Below are 22,349 nucleotides of genomic sequence, written 5' to 3'. Positions count from 1 at the left end.
ATTATAAATATTGCAAAATTATTTTGCAAAAACATGTGAATTAAATAAATGGGGGGGGGGGGCTAACTTTGTCCCTAATTGTCCTAGGACAGTTGTTTTTCTTTCTAAATGTGTATAAAAAGTCAGTCTTTCTAAATATGAAAAAATAATTTTTCTACAGGTAAAGGTTAAAAAGTTATTCTAATTGTTTATAAGTAAGCAAAAAATCGACATGTTTCTTCAAAATAATTTTACACCGTTTAAAATTATTTTTTGTCATTTATTTTTAATAATGGTAATAGTATAAATGTTCTTCTTTCATAAACTGTCCGAAGTATGATTGTAGCCTCATAATTTTCTGACTTGTAGTGTTGCAAAGAAAAATGAATTTGGGATAAACAAATTAAATAACTTTTAAACTATTTGACCAATTGCTTTGAAATTTAAAATATAATTTAAGTACAAGAAGTATCAGCATTCCGTGTAACAAGAAGGTTCTAAGTTAATTTTTACATAAGTTATGAATATTTTTAAAAACTCAAAATTTATGATTTATTTTGCAATTTTCTAAGCAACCAATAAGGATGGACATATTTAGCGAACGCCATATTGAAGTTTTTTATACGATTTATGAGTTTCTTACACTCAAATTTGTTTAAAGTGCTTAACTTTTTGGTAATAGACGATAAAAGCGAAAATATAGCGTTTTTGATCTTCATTTGTTTATAACTAGGTATATCATCAAAATCAGCTGCAGGAAACATATAGGTTAATAATATAGATGTCCATGCTACTCAAAAAATTTGGTTTCGGCCTGGAGGGGGATGTGTCACGAGAAAAATCTTATTTCTCTGGACTATAATACAAAAATTTATATAAGCTCTGTGTAGCATGAAACTGACCAAGAAATAACAAAAAGACAATCAGCAGCCACCATATTTGGTTTATTTATTTATTTATTAAGCTCAACAGGCCTTGAAGAGCTAGGGCTGAAAGATTTAATTTTTTTCTTAATTAGCTATTACATTCGTTACATTACAAGATTACATTCATTTATATAAAACACTTAATATTCCTTATAGTCTTTCCATACATTTCTTGACCATTTCCTTCCATTGTTTTCTGTCCAAAGCTTTTTCTTTCCAGTTCACAATATTACTGTTTTGTAAGTCTTCATATACGCTCTCTTTCCATCTCCTTCTTGGTCTACCTATTCTTCTTTTTTGGATTGGCTTACGTGATAGTACCATTTTTGGCAATATTTCCCTTCCCATTCTTTCAATGTGCCCTAAATATCGGATTCTCTGTAAATATTTGGTTTATAGTGAAGGAAATATTAAATACTTGTAGAAGATACCTATGTTGTAAATTATAGAACTTCATGATGGAGAAATTCTAATCACAGGATATTTACACTGATAACACACTATAACCACTGACCCCAACCAAGACAACAGCGTCGAAAATGAGGGCCGCTCAAAGGCGTATGGAAAGATCCGTGCTGGGCATAATCCTTCTTCTTAACGTGCCCTATCAAGTCCCCTTAACGTTGGCGATTAACATGGCGAAACTGTCTCTGTCTCAAGCTATTCTAAATAGGTGTTCTGCTTTCTTTATTCCTGTCCACTCCCGGATATTCTTCAACCAAGAGGCCTGCTTTCTACCAATTCCTCTGCGTCCTTCGATTTTACCCATCATAATAAGTTGAAGAATATTATACCGGTCTCCCCTCACTACGTGTCCAAAATAGGCCATCTTTCTATATTTGATATTATCAAGCAGCTCGCGGGTAGCATTTGCTCTCTTAAGGACTGCCACATTTGTCAGCATAGCCGTCCATGGTATTTTCAGTATACGTCTGTGCAGCCACATTTCAATGGCCTCCAAACGGTTAATGGTGGATATTTTTAATGTCCATGCTTCGACACCATACAAGAGGACTGACCAAATGTAGCATTTAATCATGCGCTTTCGAAGTTGAAGTTGCAAGGTATCATTACAGAAGAATGACCTCATTTTTAAAAATGTCGTGCGGGCTATCTCGTTTCTACATTTTATCTCTTTATCTGGATCTAGTTGTTCAGTAATATGGCAACCAAGATATTTAAAACTGGGTACTCTTTGAATTATATGACCATCAACATATAACCGTGAATCTTGATGGGCCAAACGGCTAAATACCATGTATTTTGTTTTTGAACAGTTTATATTTAGGCCAAACTCTCTTCCCACTGTGTCAATGGCATTTAAAAGGTGTTGTAATCCATTTATATCATCACTTAAAATAACTGTATCGTCTGCATATCTGATTGTATTTATCAGAATTCCATTAACTTTCACACCCCATTCAAAATTATGCAGCGCTTCCTTAAATATTCTATCTGAATATAAATTGAATAACAGTGGGGACAGTATACAACCCTGTCTGACACCTCTTTGTATTTTGCATATTTCTGTTGATTTTCGATTTACGCAAGCTGTCGCTGTTTGACGCCAGTATAATTTTTCTATGATTCGTACATCTTGACTATCAACTCATTTATCCTTTAATATTTTAATTAATTTGGGATGTTGTACTCGATCAAAGGCCTTCTCATAGTCAACAAATACAGCAAAGACATCTTTCCTTTGATCTCGGCATTTCTGCAATAACACATTTAGTGCAAAGAGTGCGTCCCGGGTTCCCAGTCCATTTCTGAAGCCAAATTGTGTTTCATCCTGGTCTTCTTCACATCTATCTCTGATTCTACTGTGAATGATACGTAGAAAGATTTTCAAAGTGTGGCTCATAAGGCTTATCATTCTATAATCGCTACATTTTTTTGGACGTTGTTTTTTTGGTAGGGTTATGAATTCGGACTTTAACCAATCTTCAGGGATATCACCAGTCGAATAAACATCATTGAAAAGTTTGACTAGTATTCCAATGTTTTCCTCATTTATGAGCTTTAACATTTCTGTAGGTATGTTGTCGGGACCAACGGCTTTCTTGTTTTTTGCCAATTTTATAGCATGTAGTATTTCTGATTTCAGTATTTCTGGTCCTTCACCTTCATCTAAAGTCTCCAGTTCTTCGGGTCTATCATCATTATACAGTTCATTTATATAATTATACCAGGTAGTTCGAATTTCTTGTTCGTCTATTATCATTTTTCCCGACGAATCGGTTATAGTATGTGGAGTTTTCTTATGATAAAGACTAGCTACTTCTCTAACTTTTTTAAACATATTAAACGTATCATGTTTTTCATTCAACTTTTCTAATTCCTTGCATTTATCCTCCACCCGTTTTTCTTTAGCTACCTTTATCTTTTGTTTAATTAGTTTCTGTTTTTCTTTGTATTCTGTTTTGTTATCTTTCAGTTTTCTTCTCTGCTCCATCAATTCCAGGATTTCATCAGTCATCCATTGTTGTTTTTTGTGCCTCTGCATCGTTGTTATATATTTTTCCATTACTTTCCAGGTGAGATTTTTAAACGTGTTCCATATTTCTGTATTGTTTTCATTTGTTGAATTATTTAACTGATTATTCAGGTCCTTTTCTATTAGCGTTTTGTTGGATGCTGATATATGTAATTTTGGTGTTTTGGGGATTTCTTCGACTTTTTTGAGCTTCACTTGGATGTCAGCTCTTAAAGGATTATGGTCTGAACCGATATCTACACCAGGATATGTCGTTGATCTCTTGACACCATTCTTAAATCTCTTGTTTACTAGAATATAATCTATCTGATTTCTAATTATATGAAGTGAGTTATCTCCTGGTCCCGTCCATGCATATAATCTTCTTTTGTGTAATTTGAACCATGTATTTGCGATTATCATGTCATGTTCTTGACAGAACTGGTATAATCTATCGCCACTTTCATTGCTCTCCCCTAGTCCATATTCACCTATCAGGTCAGATCTTCGTCCTTGACCAATTTTCGCGTTAAAATCTCCAATAATATAGGTGATTTCCTTCCTTTTTAGATGGTTAAGTGTCTGTTTTAATTGACTATAGAATGATTCAACATCATTGTCATATTTCTTTATTGTCATAATCCTATGGGATAAAATAAGAAATGAAGATCTCAGACAATGAACCGGTATCGCAGATGTTATAGAACGTATCACCAGGCTCAAATGGAACTGGGCAGGACACGTCGCCAGGCTGAGTGAAGGATTCAAGATGGACACAAAAGCTAACGGAATGGAGACCAAGATAAGATAAACGCAGTAGAGGAAGGCCGCCTACACGATGGACAGATGATATCAGGCGGATTAGTAAAAACTGCCAACAATCAACACAAAACTGTGAGGTGTGGAAACAATTGTGGGAGACCTATGTCCAGCAGTGGACGTAAATTGGTTGGATGATGTTGATGATGATGAAGGAGCTGGACAGCATAAACAGTAACACAGTATCCTTTATAAAGTCCACAGTATCCAGTTACTGTAAAAAGTAGTACGTGATTTTTAACGCACCAGAGATCATGGACGAAACAGCTTCAAACGTAAAAGTATTTTACCCACATTTAATCCAGTTCACTTACCTAGCTCATTGTACAAATGGAGTTGCTAAAACTGTAAAAGGTAACAATTTTATCTTTGTAATGAACTTCGAAACTCGTAAAGATGGAAAAAATGTGTTTCGTAAGGCACCTTTGTGGGTACAACTCTTCAAGGAACAAGTCCCTAACACCCCATTACCACCCAAAGCTGTTTTGATAAGCTGGGACAGTGGGATAAATGCTGCAACATATTATTCTGAATAATATTTTGAAAATTTTGTAAAATTTGTTTGTGACCTAGTCGAATCAGGTTGCAAGGTGTTTAAAGATTGTCAATAAATTAGTCTTAAAGAAGTTTAATTGGTTTAAGGAAGATATAAGGAAATACAAAATAACACAACTGAACGAAACACTACAAGATTAGAAAGGCATACGGGACTGGCATAATTAATGACGAAAACGAGGAAATTACAGAAATTCAAAAAATATCCATTATGATAGAAATACTACCAAACACTATATGAGTCAAAAGCAGAACCACCAGCAGTTAAAGGCGAAGAACACCGAAAAATAGTAAGGAATGTCGGATCTGAAGATATACCAGATATAACAGAGGACGAATTAAGAAATGCAATGAGTGCAATATAGAATAAAGGAGCTCCAGGTGAAGACGGAATAGTATTGGAGATGATAAAGTATGGAGGTCAACACATCGTAAAAATGCTAAAAATTATGTTTACCAAATGTATAGAAATATGTGAAGTACCAACAGCTTGGTTAAACGGTCTTATAATACTCATCTTTAAAAAGAGAAATAAATATACATTAGAAAACTATATATCCATTTGCCTCTTATCAGTCTTGTATAAGCTGTTTGTGAAGATAGTTACACATTGCATCTAACAACTAAACTGAATAGTTATCAGCCACGGGAACAGGCAGGATTCAGAAAAGGTTATATATAGCACCATACACAATTTTCAAGTTTTAAGAACACTAATCGAAAAATCAAACGAATACAACATATCACTTTGGATAGCTATGGTAGATTACAAGAAGGCATTTGATTCAATAGAAATTTGGGCAATCGTTAATGCCTTAAGTAACAATAGAGTTGATGACCGATATTCAAAAATCATTAAGTATATATACAATGCAACATCGTAAATAAAAACAGAAGGAAAAACAGAAAAGATAAAACTGCAAAAGGGGTTTAGACAAGGAGATTCTATCTCACCCAAACTATTTACCTTAGTTCTAGAAAATATGTTTCAAACTTTATAATGGGCAAATAAAGGAGTGACGATAGACGGTGAAAACCTAAACCATCTGAGATTTGCCGATGATGTTACGCTAATAGCAAAAGACAGAGAAGAATTGCAGGGAATGCTATTGGACCTAAACACCAAATCAAAAGGAATAAGATTAAAAATAAATCAAGCAAAAACTAAATATCTAACCAACGAATCTCTAGACATAAATGGGAATATAACTCTGGACAACAATAATGTAGAAAAAGTTGAGTCGTATATATACTTGGGACAAAAGATAGAACTGTCAAAGCTTAACCTAAAGGCTGATTTAAATAGAAGATGTTCCTTGGCATGGGCAGCATTTGGTCGACTACAAACAGTATTTAAATCAAACTTGCCAAACGCTTTAAAGGCAAATATGTTCGATCAGTACGTGTTGCCAGTTCTGATATACAGAACCGAAACTTGGGCTTTTAACAACAGCATAGACCACAAACTTCAAGTGACTCAGAGAGCTATGGATCGGAGAATTCTCAACATTAAGCCCAGTGATCTCAAGTCCAATGAAAAGATAAGAAGGCTATCAGAAGTAACAGGTTTGATCCAGAATGTTGCCGTGTTAAAATGAAACTGGGCAGGCACATAGGAAGAATGGAAGACAGCCGCAAGACAAAGCGAATTTTTGAGTGACGACCAAGGGCAAGCAAAATAAGTAGAGGCAACCTCAAACAAGATGGGCTGATGACATCAAGCGACTGGCTGGCCACCAATGGATGCAAAAAACAGCACACAGATATGAATGGACACACCTAAGAGAGGCTTACATCCAACGATGGATGAAATAACTGTTAATGATGATGATGATGATGATGAATTAGTCTTAAATTAAAAAGATACAACAAACAAATTAGCTTAGTGTATCAAGAAACGAGTGATATTGGTGGTATTCATTGATCTTAAGAAAGCATATGATAAAGTTCCTCGAGAAACTCTGTGGTGGGCACTCAATAAGAAAGGAGTCCCTTGTGAATATGTAAAGATTGTGAGGGATATGTATGAGGGAGTAACTACTAGTGTTAGGACAGGTGTGGGAGAGGCTGATAAATTTCATGTGAAAGTAAAATTGCACCAAGGCTCTGTGCTTAATCCGTATTTATTCTCATTAGTTTTGGACCAGATAACAGCGAAACTACAGGGTAACATTCCATGGTGCTTAATGTATGCTGATGATGTCGTGTTAGTAGAAAATAGTGCAAGAGACTTAGAACAAAAACTGGAACAGTGGAGGCAAGCTCTGGAGGAAAAAGGTTTAAAACTTAGTAGGACAAAATCACAGTATTTGGAATGTTCATTTAAAGATGGAGTTACTACAAATAAAATGGTACCTTTGGATGGTGAATTGATTGTAAAAAGCAATAGTTTTAAGTACCTGGGATCGGTGTTACAGCGTAATGGAGAAATATATGGAGATGCATGCAGTATAATTAAGGCTGGATGGATGAAGTGGAAAGAAGCGAGTGGTGTGTTGTGTGACAGAAAAATTCCAATGAAGCTGAAGGGAAAATTCTATAAAACGGCTATAAGACCGGTTATGATGTACGGAACTGACTGTTGGGCAGTGAAGAAGAAAGAGGAACAACGAATGCATGTGGCGGAAATGAGAATGCTTAGATGGATGAGTGGAGTGGTAAAGAAGGATAAAATTAGAAATGAGTATATTAGGGGAAGTCTAGGTGTAACACCAATTGATGCCAAAATGAGAGAGCATAGGTTAAGATGGTTTGGTCATGTTCAACGTCGAGAGGTTAATCACCCAATACGAAGAATAGCTGAAGTGCAGATTCCTGAAAGAAGCAGGAGAGGAAGACCAAAGAAGACCTGGGGGGAGACGATAAGGCAGGACATGTTGGTAAATGGGATTGACATTGATATGACCCAAGATAGAATTGTGTGGAGAAATGCAATTAGGGAAGCCGACCTTGCAATGATCAAGAAACGAGTGATATTATATAACACGTTTAAGATAGTTAACAATTTTACAGAGGCCATTGATAGTATCCTTAAAACTTAATGAGACAATGTTTAACAACAAAGGTTTTTAATCAAAAAGTAATTACAAAAAGATAGGAAATATTGATATGGACATAAAAATGAACCTATGGTAGGGGAGCCCAAGCGGGGATTTTTGCAGTTACTCGAGCGCGTCAGATTATCATATGGGGAGAAACCTGGTAACCTGCAGATGTACCTCTACCATATATTGGCTCTTAACACAGGGGAGTTGGTTAAGGGGGGCCCGAAAAAAAAAAATCTATCCCTAAAAAACTGGAAATTGTCAGACTAAGATAAGGTAAGTTAAGTACACATGCAAAAGAGTGTATATTTCAAAAATCTGACGATTTCAGCCGGGCGTAAGGAAATGGACGAGTCCCAAAGTTTCACAAGAAAAAAGCGAATATTTCTCGAAATGAATGACAGATCGAAAAACTAAAAAATATTTGCTCAATATTTTTTAAAAATCTATCGAATGATATCAAAAACGACTTCCCATGGAGAGGGGTGGGGGTAAATTTAATATTTTAAATACGAATCCCGCGATATTTCGCGAAATGAACATCAGATCGAAAAACTGTAAAATACACTTATTTAATATTTTTAAAAAATCTATCGAATGGCACCAAACAGGACCCCCCACGGAGGTGGGGTGGGGGGTTACTTTAAAATCTTAAATAGGATCCCCTTTTTTATTGCAGATTTGGATTCCCTACGAAAAAATAAGTAACTTTTATTCGAAACATTTTTTCGAATTATGCATAGATGGCGTTATAATCGGAAAAAACCATTGTTGGAAATGGAAAACTAAATTAAAAAATGGCAAGCGCCCACTAAAATGGAAAATGTTACTTAACTTTTCTTGGTTTTAGGACCTACTCTTGACAACCCAATAGGTCTCAAAAGCGCTTGAGTGACTGCACATTTAGCATACGTTGCTCACCTACCACTAGACATGATTGCAAAATTTAAGTATATGCTCATAACCATTGTTGATGTAGGAAAGGAATTTTATAGCACATAAAAAAAATTAAAATAGAATATTTAAACCAACATTTAGTTATTGCTTGTTTTACAAAAGTTAAATTTGTTATTTGTAGATCTTTATTCTCTTTTATGACTTTGTTTATTATATTATTTTAATGTCTTTTTAATACAAATAAATTTTCTATTTATTGCAAGCTTTTTGAAAATTTTTATGCCTTTTTGAGGATATCTCATGCTTTGTTTAATTGAAATTTTAAGCTTAGGTACTTATCTCACAATCTTGTTATTTATTTTAGAAAATGGAAGAACAAGTCGACGCAGGTAGAACGAAGTCCATAGGAGTCTCAAACTTTACTCAGAAACAGATAGAAAGAATTTTAAAATCGTGCAGAATCCAACCATCCTGTCTACAGGTCGAACTTCACGTATATCTTCAACAAAAGGATTTGGTGAATTTCGCCCTCAAAAAAGATATGGTGGTCGTTGGCTATTCACCTTTGGGAAATCCTGGATATAACAAGTTTTTAGCTAGTTTGGGCGTAGAGTAAGTACTGAGTATTAAAATTTGATTTAAGCTATTTTCCTTATGTAATTAATGCCTGGTTACACTAACAAATCTGAAGCTCCAACTTAGCCCAGCTCATCTTATAAATAGGGCTTTCAGTATCACCTACGTGGCACCATCATTTTCGACTCTTATCCTACGTTAGGCGCGTCGTTATTGCTGACAAGCTTAGGCGCGTGGTCTACGATCGTAGACCAATAGTTTTTTGTCGTATAATACCGGATTTTGGCAAAATTAACAAATTAGTGGTTAATAACATGTTTATTTATGTTCGCACTTTGATGTTAGATATGTTTTGTTCCTTGGCTTTTCTCATTTTGACAATGGTAAAATTAAAAACCAAGTCATGATTTTTTGGGTCTTTATTCGCAAGTAAATGAAAATGGTCACAAAAATAAGCTCAATTTAGTAAAAAACACAAAACATTTTTTATCTTTGAACTTATAGAATGACCAATAGGGATAAGTAATAAAGAATAGAACTAAAAAGTAAAAAAAGAACAAAACTATTAAATGGTCAAAGTGGCACAATTTTAGTCCGTCAAATATTCAGTGCAAATATCCGCAAAATAATCCTTAAATGCAAATGTGTCACATATTTGGCATGCCCTTCTTGTTGACATATTGCAAATTCATGCACAAATACAACTTCGTCCCACGTAATTTGTTGGAATATTAGGGGAAGGGGGTACGACTTCTTGAACTCCGAGCAGTACGCGAGCTCGTCGTCTAAGTTCTCTTAGCAGGGAAGGCATAGTTTATCCATATTCAATTTGCTGTTTGATTAGTTCCCATGCTAAGTTTTCAATGAAGTCGCTTCTTGAAACATTTTCATTTATGTTATTAGCTTTATATACACAGCAGGCTACATTAGCTTAATATATACAACTAAAAACTGGAACGCGCTTAGTCGCGTGGTCTACGGTTGTAGACCAGTGCTCTTTGAATAATGGTAAAAAAATAATGCAAACAGATCGGCGGCGTTTAGCAAACTGAAGAGTAAGTTGGAAGTATTAGTGACAGCTACTAAGCGGGATGGGGGCGTATGTGCAGTTTTATGCAATTGGCGACAACTTAAAGGAGAGTGGTCTACGATTGTAGACCACGCGCCTAACGGAGGGTTAAGTACGTCTTAACTGAGACGAATTTTAAGGTGTAATCCACGTGGCAATCCATAGTAGCAAGCTGAAAAAATTGATCTAAGGCTCAACGTGTATCTTTCGTAAGCTGAGCTTAAGGCACGTCTTAAGCTTAAGATCTATTGGTGCAACCAGGCATTAAATGTACACTCAACGAAAAAGGTACGTAATATTAAAAAAAAAATGTTAATTCAGTCAACTAAGCAATACTTAAAATTTGTCCAATTCTTGGTTTTATTGGAACAACGAAGTGATGTTCATCAATTCATTATGTTCGTTAGTTGATCCAATGTATAAACGCTCGTTTTCATGGTACACTTTGGATGATCATCCCGAATGAATCATCCAAAGTGAAACATAAATGAATCGTGTAAACTATTAATCATCAAAAATGATCATTCAAAATTAATATTGAACGAAGTTAAACCGAGTTCCACTTTTGTTACTTTAGAAGATGCATCGCGGATGAATCATCCAAAGTGAACCATGTAAACATGCTTTTATTGCTGTGAGTCATCGGCAGTGACTAGTGAAAGGCGGCAACACGTCCACGTGGATGTTTATTGTCGTGTTTAAAGTGCGTAGTTGTACGTTTTTAAATGGGTTTTTAACATATCTTGATTTTCTGTAGACCATTCCTTTAACAAACACGTTGACGCCCCCATTTTGTAGCGTCGATTTATCTACGGCCTTACCCACCAACGTCGTTTTTTTCTAATCTTCTATTTTTCATGTGCATATCTAAGTTCATTTACAAGACATTCAGTTATTATGCCAATTCCAGCACGTACAACTTCAGTCGGCGCCATTTGTAAGTGAACAGACTAATTCAGTCTTGGTGATCCATGTAAACGATAATTACTTTCATCGTCGCAATCACTTTGGATGATTCATCCGGGATGATCATCAAAAGTGTACCGTGAAAACGCGCCTTTACGTTTATTGAATGGATGAACTTCCATTTATTAATATTACGAACACTGTTCACTGCCAAGGAACACTATTCATTGAAACAACAACGTCTTTGATAATTGACCGACGAAGACTATTCGTTGTGTCAATAACAGTGTTATTTCTCCTAACGTATTTCGTTTATTTCTACAATTATTTCCGTTTATTCTTACAAGCAATTCTATTCATCCCTACTATGAACGTATTTTATATTGATAATTACTGAATGCATTAGAATATATAATATTAATTGATTAATAATAATTTTACAAATCTCCCTTTTTTATCTTAAACCTAATGGACTTTACACTGTGTGATTTCTCATATGATTTCACTTATACAGTGCGCTGGAAAAAGTGTTGTCCCGTTATTAACTTATTTATTTCAGCACATAAGCAAAACGCTCGAACAGGTCGATTTTTAAAATAATCAAGGTATATTATAACGATGAATGAAGTAAAAGACAGACCCATTCAACATTTTTATATTATAACATCAATGTTTCGAACTTTACGCTATCCCTCTTCAGGTGACAGCCACAACTTTGTTTTTTTTTAAGGGAAAGTACATCATGTGACAGCTCATTTAAAAGCGTTTGAAATAGTGATTCCAAAAATGTATAACACTTTTATCGTATAATCTTTTTGGAGAGCGCAGGTGCAAAATTTCGATCGAATTCTTTTTAAATGCATTCATTTTTTTTTTGGAATCCTGAGAAAACTAATAAGTATTTTTTAAAATTTAAACGCAGAATGAAAGATTAGATTATTACCGATGGCTGAAAGTCCCTTAAAATAAATAGAAAGTTTCTTTGAACGGTATATTTGAAATTAAAAATCATACTAAATTTTCTCTTTTTCACCCCTGTGACTTATTAAAATAATCATTATAGAAATTCTCAGCGACTTCAGACCCTCGATAATACTGTAATATTTTATTATGCGTTTAAATTTTTCAAAAATACTAATTAGTTTTCCCAGGATTTGAAAAAAATGAAAACCAGTATGGACTACACTTGGAACCGAAATGAAATTGTTCAGCACTTCGGCAGAGGTAATGGCATTGTTTAAGAAAGAACGATAAGGAAAAGCCGTTACATTTTAAATGGTCAAGCAAAACATTTATTGTTTCAATAACTTCGTTTATTGTTACCATGAACGCATTGATTGTGGTTATTAAACGCAGCAGTAGATTGATTAATGCATTCGTTGCCACAACAATCAGTTTACATTTATGGATCAATCAAATATTACTCTATATTACCAACATTTGTACATTGTTTTAATGAAATATATACGTTGTCAGAATAAACCAAGGTAATTACTTATCATCTACGAAATCAAGAAAGTGCTTTGCTGCCAGAATTACCATTATTTATTAAATATTCGAAACTAACTTTCTGAATAAATTAAGTGTTATTGATTAATGTGCTCTAGTTATTTTCACAATTATTATTCAATCATTGTGACAATAACCAAACATATTGATCAATGTCTAAAAGTTCGTTGAAACAAAAAATTAAATTGTTGATACAACAAATACTAATCAACAGAGAGAGAGAGAGAGAGAGAGAGAGAGAGAGAGAGAGAGAGAGAGAGAGAGAAATAATTTTTGTAAGCAACCAGACCTAACGAAAGAGCCAAACATTTTCCAGACCCACACACAAAGACTGGCTACATTTATAGGGACGAGCCTAATTATCATAATTGTTAATTCATAAATAAATTTTAATGAAAAAACCCTTTATAAAAGGTATATTTATTTAAAATACCCTTAAAGTGCCTCATCTGTCATAGAACGTTTTCGATCTAAGTAGAGCATCATCAGTGCTGTTACCTAAAATAAGTATAACCCTTTTTAGTGAAGGCAAATGATAACAAGCTGAAAATGCGAGCATTATCATAACGAAAACTTTGTTTATTTACCTATTTAAATTCATAATATGGAAAATTTCTATTATGAAAAGTTGTTTAGTATTAACTGCTATGCAATATATCCTATTAATAATAATAATATGCAATTATATCCTAATTTAAATATTGTGAACTATAAAGGTACTCTACTCTCGAACGAAATTCATATTTTTTGACATACCTCGAACAAAATTTACAAAATTTTTGATATATGATGATTGCATCTTAGATTTTAGACCATGCAGATCTTTTTATAATTAACTTTTCTTCGTAAAATTAATTATAAAAGAGTTATGAATGAAAATGGTATTGGTATCCGTAATTTGAGAAAAATTTTCAAATATTTTTTTATCTTTAGAAGGATGTACAAGTAATAATTGCATATTAGAACATAGTTTTTAACTCCAAACAACTTTTGATAATAACACTTTTCAATATTGTGAAAAATAAAGATACTTTAATCTTGATCGAACTTCATATTTTTAGACATACCTCGTATAATATAGATTTGATATCTAATAACAATAAATAAATACAAAATAAACAGTTTTCCTTGAAAATATTGAACTGTAATTTAACATTCTTCTTCTTTAGGTGCCGTGTCTGTATTCAGACGTTGGCCGTCATCATGTTTACAATTTCTTGAAATCTCTCTCTATCGGCTGCTGCGCGAAATAATTCTTCTACTGTGCAGCCACACCATTGTCTAATATAACGCAGCCATGAAAGTTTCTTTCGACCAATCCATCTCTTTCCCTCCACTTTTCCTTGTATTATAAGGCGAAGCAGATGGTATTTAAGTCCTCTAATTATATGGCCGAAGTATTCTGTTTTTCTCCTCTTCATGATGCTTATGAGCAGACGTTCTGAATTCAGCATTTGAAGAACATCTTCGTTGGAAGTGTGCGAAATCCACGATATCTTTAGGATTCGTCGATAGCACCACAATTCGAATGCTTCTATTTTGTTTAGCATTGTGGTTTTTAACGTCCATGTCTCACAAACATACAATAGGATAGACCACACATAACATTTCAGCACCTTCTTTCGAATATTCATCGACAGGTTTCTGTTACATAAAACTGGTTTCCAGGTCATAAAAGCCTTCCGTGATATTTCGATCCTAGTTATTATCTCTTCATCAGAGTCACAATTTACATTTAGCCAGCTGCCAAGGTACTTGAAATGATTTACCCGTTCTAACTCCTCTCCATCAAGAGAAAGCTGACCTTGATCTATATTAATCTTTCCAACTGCCATCCACTTTGTCTTTGAAATTTTGATTTTAAGGCCTCTCCGATAACTTGCTTCACTGACTAGATTTAGTAGTGTCTGAAGATCTTGTAAATTTTCAGCAAAAATGGCTGTATCGTCAGCGTATCTAATATTGTTGATTACTTCTCCGCCTAGCCTGACTCCCTCTTGTCTGTCATCCAAAGCCTCCCTAAAGATTTCTTCAGAGTACAGATTAAACAGGGTGGGTGATAAAACACAACCTTGTCGTACTCCACGTTTTATCGGAAGTTTTTCAGTACGACTGTCTCCAATTTGGATAGAGGCTACTTGATTGTAATATAAGTATTTCAGCAGTCTTATATCGTAGTGGTCATGTCCTGCTGCCTGCAGGCAATCGAAAAATGTATCATGTTGTGCTCGGTCGAATGCCTTCTCGAAGTCGATAAAACAAACATAAACGTTCTTTCGGAATTCACAACTTTTTTGTAATAGAACGCGCATACAAAATAGTGCTTCTCTAGTTCCTAGACCATTTCTAAATCCAAATTGCTTATTACCCATTCTAGTTTCGCACAGAAGGAATAATCGGTTTTGTATAATACGTAAAAGTATCTTAAGTGTGTGACTCATCAAACTGATTAGTCTAAAATCGCTGCATTTGGTGGGCCTGTTTTTCTTTGGTAATGTTATAAACAGTGACTCCAACTAATCATCTGGTATTTTTCCTTCGTTGTAAATTTTGTTAAAGAAAGTAGTCAAGTAGGTAATGTTTTCCTCATCTAAAAGTTTAAGTAGCTCAACAGGGATTTGATCTGGTCCAGGTGCATTTAACATTACATTAACATAAATAAATAAAATTTGTTTATCTGACATTTCAATTTTATGTTAACGTTTAGTTGCGTCAAACGAAAACAAAGTAGAGTTGACGTTTCTATGTCGGAAGAAAATGACATCTTAAAGGAGGCTTGTGACGTCACAATGACGACTTTGAGGTCGGATATCTGGAAGATGGTTAGAGATAGCGAAATGATGCCGTTTTCAGATTTGGATTCAGAAGACAAAACTACATAGGAATCCATCGCTAGGTGGCCTCTAGATATTTCAGGAGCGGCAACGCAACAACACACACACTTTTGCGAATTTATAAACGAAAAGTTTTCGTTGAAAATTGAATTCCTCCTACCCTGTATGGCTTTAGTCGACTCTGAATGAGTGTACGCGAGCGCTCAATTTTCCGCTTGATATGTATGTTTGTTGTATTTATGAATTATGTGTGTAAGGTGATAATTGGTAATGTGTATTTTGTTTTGTTTTGGTTTAGTGATATGATGTGCTGAAGAGAGCATTCTTTTGGTGAGTGAGGTGGTATATGTATGTGTATGTATTGTGAATATTTTTTTTGTTATTTTTAAAATTTTTATTAGTTTTTTGTGTTTTTATAATTTTATTAATTTTATAGTATATTATTTTACAAAAATAAAAAACCGCTAAACGCCGTAAAAATGAGTGGCGCATAAAATATTCCAGCTACAAAAGACCTGATATGAATGTTACGTGGCGCGAAAATGGATTTTCATTTGATGCAAAACAAAATTGTAGTTTTATTTTAAAAGATTTTTCCATAATATTTACTAAATTTGAAGTAAACGCGCCACAAAAGAGTAACTTTGATACAGTTTGAATTTTGAAACTCTTTTGTGGCGCGTTTACTTCAAATTTAGCAAATATTATGGAAAAATCTTTTAAAATAAAACTAGAATTTTGTTTTGCATCAAATGAAAATCCATTTTCGCGCCACATAACATTCATATCAGATCTTTTGTAGCTGGAATATTTTATGCGCCACTCATTTTTACGGCGTTTAGCGGTTTTTTATTCTTGTATCAGGAGTTTTTCAAAGTTATTTATAAATTAAATGTATGAAGTTGAATGCAATGTTCCTCTATTACACGTCAAGCTTTATAAATGGTCACCGTTGTTGCAGTATCTCCCAAATCATCTAGTGTCCATCGAATGTACACTAGATTTTTTTCTATTCGAAATAGATTGAAAAAAAAAAATATATTGAGATGGCCGGTAAATGAAGTCGGATTGCCCGTTGCCAGATCAAATTTAGCGTCGTAACCACTACAACTCATAAACCATTTGGGGAATAATCGTTAATTGGGTTATACTTTTGTATCTTAATAACTTCTCTAAACGGCTTAACCGATTTTGATCAGTAAACATGAGTTTGAAACGTATTGACCAGTAGTATCTGATGGATCTAAGGTCAAGTATGATAACTGAAGCTATTAGGTACAGTAATTATTTAGCTTTCGAAACCTTTTTTCCCACAGAAAATAGATTTTATCATATTTATGAAGCCTATAACCTAAAAATTTGAATTTTCGCGGATATGAGGTATACATCGTTAGATTCGTCTTGAGTCCTTATACAAACGCTAAGTTATTGGCACAATTCGTACGTTGAAATGTTGAGTAATTGTCGAAAAACCAAAATTTTCAAAGTTTAGTTTTTCAGTTTTTCGGCTATACTGAGCCGTGTATATGTCTGATCCTGACGGCTTGGACACCATTTGAAAGCTAAGTCAACACTATTGATTTGATATATTTGCGGTTCTCATGCCTCTTCTTGATCCGAATATATATACCCCCAAAAAATATGCCGTTTTGTACCTACAAAGTCCTATAGCTGGCTTATGGGTGGTCAAAAGTCACAAACTACACCGGTTCTAAATCGGCCCTGACCCCCTCTTTAAATACAGAGAAAAAATATCAAATCGGTTTAACTTTCAAACACACATACATACATATCCACAAATATTTTCCCTTTTTTAAATAAAAATTGAGTCACATTTCTAAGCTCTATAACTTTTGAATGATACAACCGATTTTCAAAATTAGACATGCGTTGGAGAGGTAATGATCAGTTCTATTAGAAACCGCAAAGGTTGGACTTAAATTTTCGAAGTTTTTGGGAGTTTTGGGGACCAGAACGAAAAACAGACCCTAAATAGAAAGGGCCGTAAAATCGACACTCTTGGACCAAAATGGATAGTTGACATATAAATGATTGAGTCTTTTTCTGAACTTGAAGATGGGGGTTGGCACAATTTTCAATTCAGTCAGATTTAGAAAATTGAAAATTTCGTGTATATAATAGTGTCGCGTGTAGGGGGGTGTATTTCTGCGCCACTGGCGAGAACTGCCGTTATCTGGTAATCTGTCCGATATAAAACTAACAGCTTCGATAACTAATAAATCGAAAACTATTAATTTTATCAAAAAAATGTATAATGAACATGTTTTGTTTATAATTAATATTTTTACCAGCATTTGCGGTCAAAATATAAAAAAAAAAATTCCACCCTCGAGATGAGGTGGCAACTACCCCCTTGGTAAAAGCGTCTTTCGGCGTCATATAGATTTTGATCCTTGGACTATCCACTACTTATTGTCAAATTTTTAAACAAATCTATTCATTCTGTAAAAATTGCGAAGTGAAAAATTTCAGTTCCTGGACTAATTATACTTTGGAGCTCTATAATTTCTGAACGGCTTACCTGATGTTGATCACTAAACATGAATTTGAAACGTATTGACAAGTAGTATCTGATGCATCCAAGATCGAGTATGATAACTGAACGTATTACAGGAATTATTGAGCTTGAAAATCCGTTTTTCCCATAAGAAATAGATTTGATCATATTTATGAACCCTATAACTTAAAAATTCGAATTTTCCCAGATATAAGGTATACACCGTTAGACGCTGTTGTTCTGAAGCTATTTCCTTGTGGCATTTTTATGATTAATTATTTATATGGGAAATAAGCCACAATTAAAATGAAAAAAATATAATTTTATTAACGTTTCGACGCCCAAATCGGGTGCCGTTATCAAAATACAAAATATTACTAAAATAAACTAAAGTTTTGTTGCTAAGCAAAAAAATTCTTCTAATAATTTATTTAATCTCACTCATTTATATTGGCAATTCAGACATATATTATACATTTTAAAGTAGAAGACTTTAAAATGATATTGCCAATATTTATGAGTTGCGTTCCTGGGACGACTTACTGAAAGATAGTTCATTCGATTACATGAAATTAACCCCAACTCAAGAATATCCGTCATAAAAAATTTATAGCATGTGATATGTCTTTAAAAAGACAACCAAATGCAACGACAGTAAAATTCTCGCGTTAGAGACTTCATAGTAAATCACAAGGGAAAACCAGGAAAAACCTGTGATACTATCCCGACATCGTAAGTATTTGGTCTTACATTAATTTACTCTCAAAAAATAATACCAAATTCTGACTTGTAACATGTTTAAATTATAAATAATATTAATAATACTAGATATATAAGTAATACTAAAATATAAAATATGTACTAGCTCGATATTATTGACTTACTAATCTTGGTATTTTCTTTCTATTGACTTCCTCTTTCAGTATGGGTAACCACATCCTACTGCATTCTACCGAGGAATTTGCGACACAATTGGTTTCATTTAGCATAATTAGAGCCGCTTCTTTGATTTTTCTCTTTTTACTATCTGATTCTTTCAGGACTATACTTGAATCTCTCCACTGAACTCTATGTTCATTATCCCATGCGTGTTGACATATTTGAATAAAAACAAAGAGGAAGTCAATAGAAAGAAAATACCAAGATTAGTAAGTCAATAATATCGAGCTAGTACATATTTTATATTTTAGTATTACTTATATATCTAGTATTATTAATATTATTTATAATTTAAACATGTTACAAGTCAGAATTTGGTATTAGTTTTTGAGAGTAAATTAATGTAAGACCAAATACTTACGATGTCGGGATAGTATCACAGGTTTTTCCTGGTTTTCCCTTGTGATTTACTATGAAGTCTCTAACGCGAGAATTTTACTGTCGTTGCATTTGGTTGTCTTTTTAAAGACATATCACATGCTATAAATTTTTTATGACGGATATTCTTGAGTTGGGGTTAATTTCCTGTAATCGAATGAACTATCTTTCAGTAAGTCGTCCCAGGAACGCAACTCATAAATATTGGCAATATCATTTTAAAGTCTTCTACTTTAAAATGTATAATATATGTCTGAATTGCCAATATAAATGAGTGAGATTAAATAAATTATTAGAAGAATTTTTTTGCTTAGCAACAACACTTTAGTTTATTTTAGTAATATTTTGTATTTTGACAACGGCACCCGATTTGGGCGTCGAAACGTTAATAAAATTATATTTTTTTCATTTTAATTGTGGCTTATTTCCCATATAAATAATTAACCGTTAGACGCGTCCTGAGTCCTTCTACAAACGCTCAGTTATTGGCGCAATTCGTAGGTTGAAATTTTGAGTAATTGTCGAAAAACCAAAATTTTCAAAGTTTAATTTTTCAGTTTTTTGGCTATGGTGAGCAGTGCGTAGGTTTCAGCTTGATCGCTTAAGAGCCATTTGAAAGCTTAACTCAACCCTATTAATTTTGTGTACTTGCGGTTTTCCTGTCTTTTCTTGAACCTAAGATATATACGCCCAAAAAATATGCTATTTTGTATCTACTTAGTCCTCTAGCTAACTTACGGGTAGTCAGAAGTCAAAAATTAGACCGGTTCTGAATCGGCCCTCACACCCTCTTGAAACACAGAAAAAAAAATTCAGATCGGTTTAACTTTTCCACATATACATACATACAAAAATACATATCCACAAACATTTTCCATTTTTTAAATAAAAATTGAGTCATATTTCTGAGCTCGATAACTTTTGGATGGTACAACCGATTTTCAAAATTAAACATGCGTTGGAAAGGTAATGATCTATGCTATCAGAAGCCGCAAAGGTCGGGCTTAAATTTTTTAAATTTTTGGGAGTTTTGGGGATGAGAACGAAAAACAGGCTTTAAATGGGAAGGGCCGTAAATTCCACACCCTTGGACCAAAATGGAGAAATAATATATGTATGGACGAGTCTTTTCGTAAACTTTAAGATGGGATGTGGCCCAATTTTCCATTCGGTCAGGTTTAGAAAATCGAAAATTTCGTGTATATATAGTGTCGCTTGTAGGGGTGTTGTGCGCCACTGGTGAGAACTGCCGTTCTCTGTGGATTTTTAAGTGTAATTAGTGTATTGTATAGTGTGTAGTAGGCGTGTCTATTGTTTAAGAGTGCAGAATTTGTGTAAATGTTTGGCTTATTGTGTTGTTTTTCGCTGAGGTGAGAACTTTATGTCCATATAGTTGATTTGTCATGGTGTTTATGAAGTGTTCTGTTTCATTTCTTTTTTCCGGAAATTAAATAAAATCATGGAGGTGAAGTGGACTGTTGATTTTATTTCATTTGTAAGGTCTTGTTTTTTATGTAATTATTGCTTTGTAGTGGTTCTGTGTTATGTATACTTGTAGGTGTCACTTTTCGTACTGTAACAGTTGGGGGTATCTGTCGAGGGGTCTAGGACGTTTCATCGCCGCCAGTTCATCGCCGCCGTTTCGATGCCGCCAGTTCATCGCTGGCCGGTTCATCGCCGGCCGTTTCGATGCCGCTGGTTCATCGCCAGTCAGTTAATCGCTGATATATTTCCTAATTTTCGACCAATTTTCGACAGTTACATTTATTATTTATTTTTAGTATTAATTAGGAATTCTAGGAAATGCGAGATATGACCATTCCCGTTGCCATACTTAATCTTTTAATAGACTTTTAAACTTTTATAATATAAAATTTAATTGAACACTACAAATTTAATACTGCTTAGTATCAAATTTAGGGGAAGTAGAAATAGAACAGTAAATTAATATATTAATATTCTTTATCTATTTATGTGTCATAAGTTTTGAACTGAAGTTAACGTCGTGTCGTGTCATCTCCCATAATACAAGATCAACTGACTAACTGGCGATGAAACGGCCGGCGATGAAATGGACTGGCGATGAACCGGCGGCATCGAAACGGCGGCGATGAACCGGCGGCGATGAAACGTCCCATTCCGTCTGTCGAGGGGCAAGCAGACCATCTGTGCTGTTGTCCACAGTGTGGTATAGAACTTTTATACACATTTGATTAAATTAACTATTGCCTGTAAATATGCGGTACAGATAAGGACAGAATATTTAACTGATGAGTGAAATATCAAGCAGGATATTTGTTCACTAGAGTGTGAACTAGAAGAAAAAAATAGTAAAACAAAACACACAGTTAAGAAACGAATAAAATCAACCGAAATTGGAAAAATGAAAAAAAAATATTTAAATATAAATAACAAATATGTGACGTTACAGTTATTGTATACACTTTATTTGTGAGCTTTCTGTACCTCTCTTTAATAGGTATCTTTATTATTTATATATGCATATAAATTCTTGTTATTTAGAAGTAAGTACCATATATTATTTTTTAATTGTTTTTCTGCTCCTAATTTTTAGTGGAAAAGAGCTACCAAATTTACTGCAACACCCCGTTGTTAAAGGGTTGGCCGAAAAATACAGTAAATCTACTGGACAAATTTTGATACGATTCCTTATTGAAAGAGGCATTGTGCCAATACCAAAAAGTGTTAATCCAAAGAGAGTAATCGAGAACATTAACGTTTTTGATTTTAATCTTGAAAACGATGATATGAAACAACTGGAAAATTTGGATGTAGGCGAAGAAGCTCGTGTTTGTGATTTTGGATTCTTCCCATTGTAAGTATATGTAAAGTAGAAAGTACATTTTAGGTTTGTACCAATAGAAGTAATATCCAATAAATTATTAGTACCGCTGAAATTACAA

At 34.0% G+C, this 22,349-nt stretch overlaps 1 protein-coding gene across 1 annotated transcript in view; it reads left to right on the top strand.

Annotated features, from left to right (window-relative positions):
* The window catches only part of LOC126884056 (aldo-keto reductase family 1 member A1-like), a 106,653-nt gene that overhangs the window by 70,860 nt on the left and 13,444 nt on the right, over positions 1-22,349 (top strand). The window contains exons 3-4 of the mRNA XM_050649843.1: positions 9,061-9,308; positions 22,001-22,261. Coding sequence (XP_050505800.1) covers positions 9,061-9,308; positions 22,001-22,261 — 509 coding nt within the window. The remainder of the gene's footprint in view (positions 1-9,060; positions 9,309-22,000; positions 22,262-22,349) is intronic.

The sequence above is a fragment of the Diabrotica virgifera genome, chromosome 4 (assembly GCF_917563875.1).
Source record: "Diabrotica virgifera virgifera chromosome 4, PGI_DIABVI_V3a".
NCBI classification, from domain to species: domain Eukaryota; kingdom Metazoa; phylum Arthropoda; class Insecta; order Coleoptera; family Chrysomelidae; genus Diabrotica; species Diabrotica virgifera.
The sequence above is the reverse complement of the archived record's forward strand: the minus strand, read 5'-3'. Positions and strand labels throughout refer to the sequence as shown.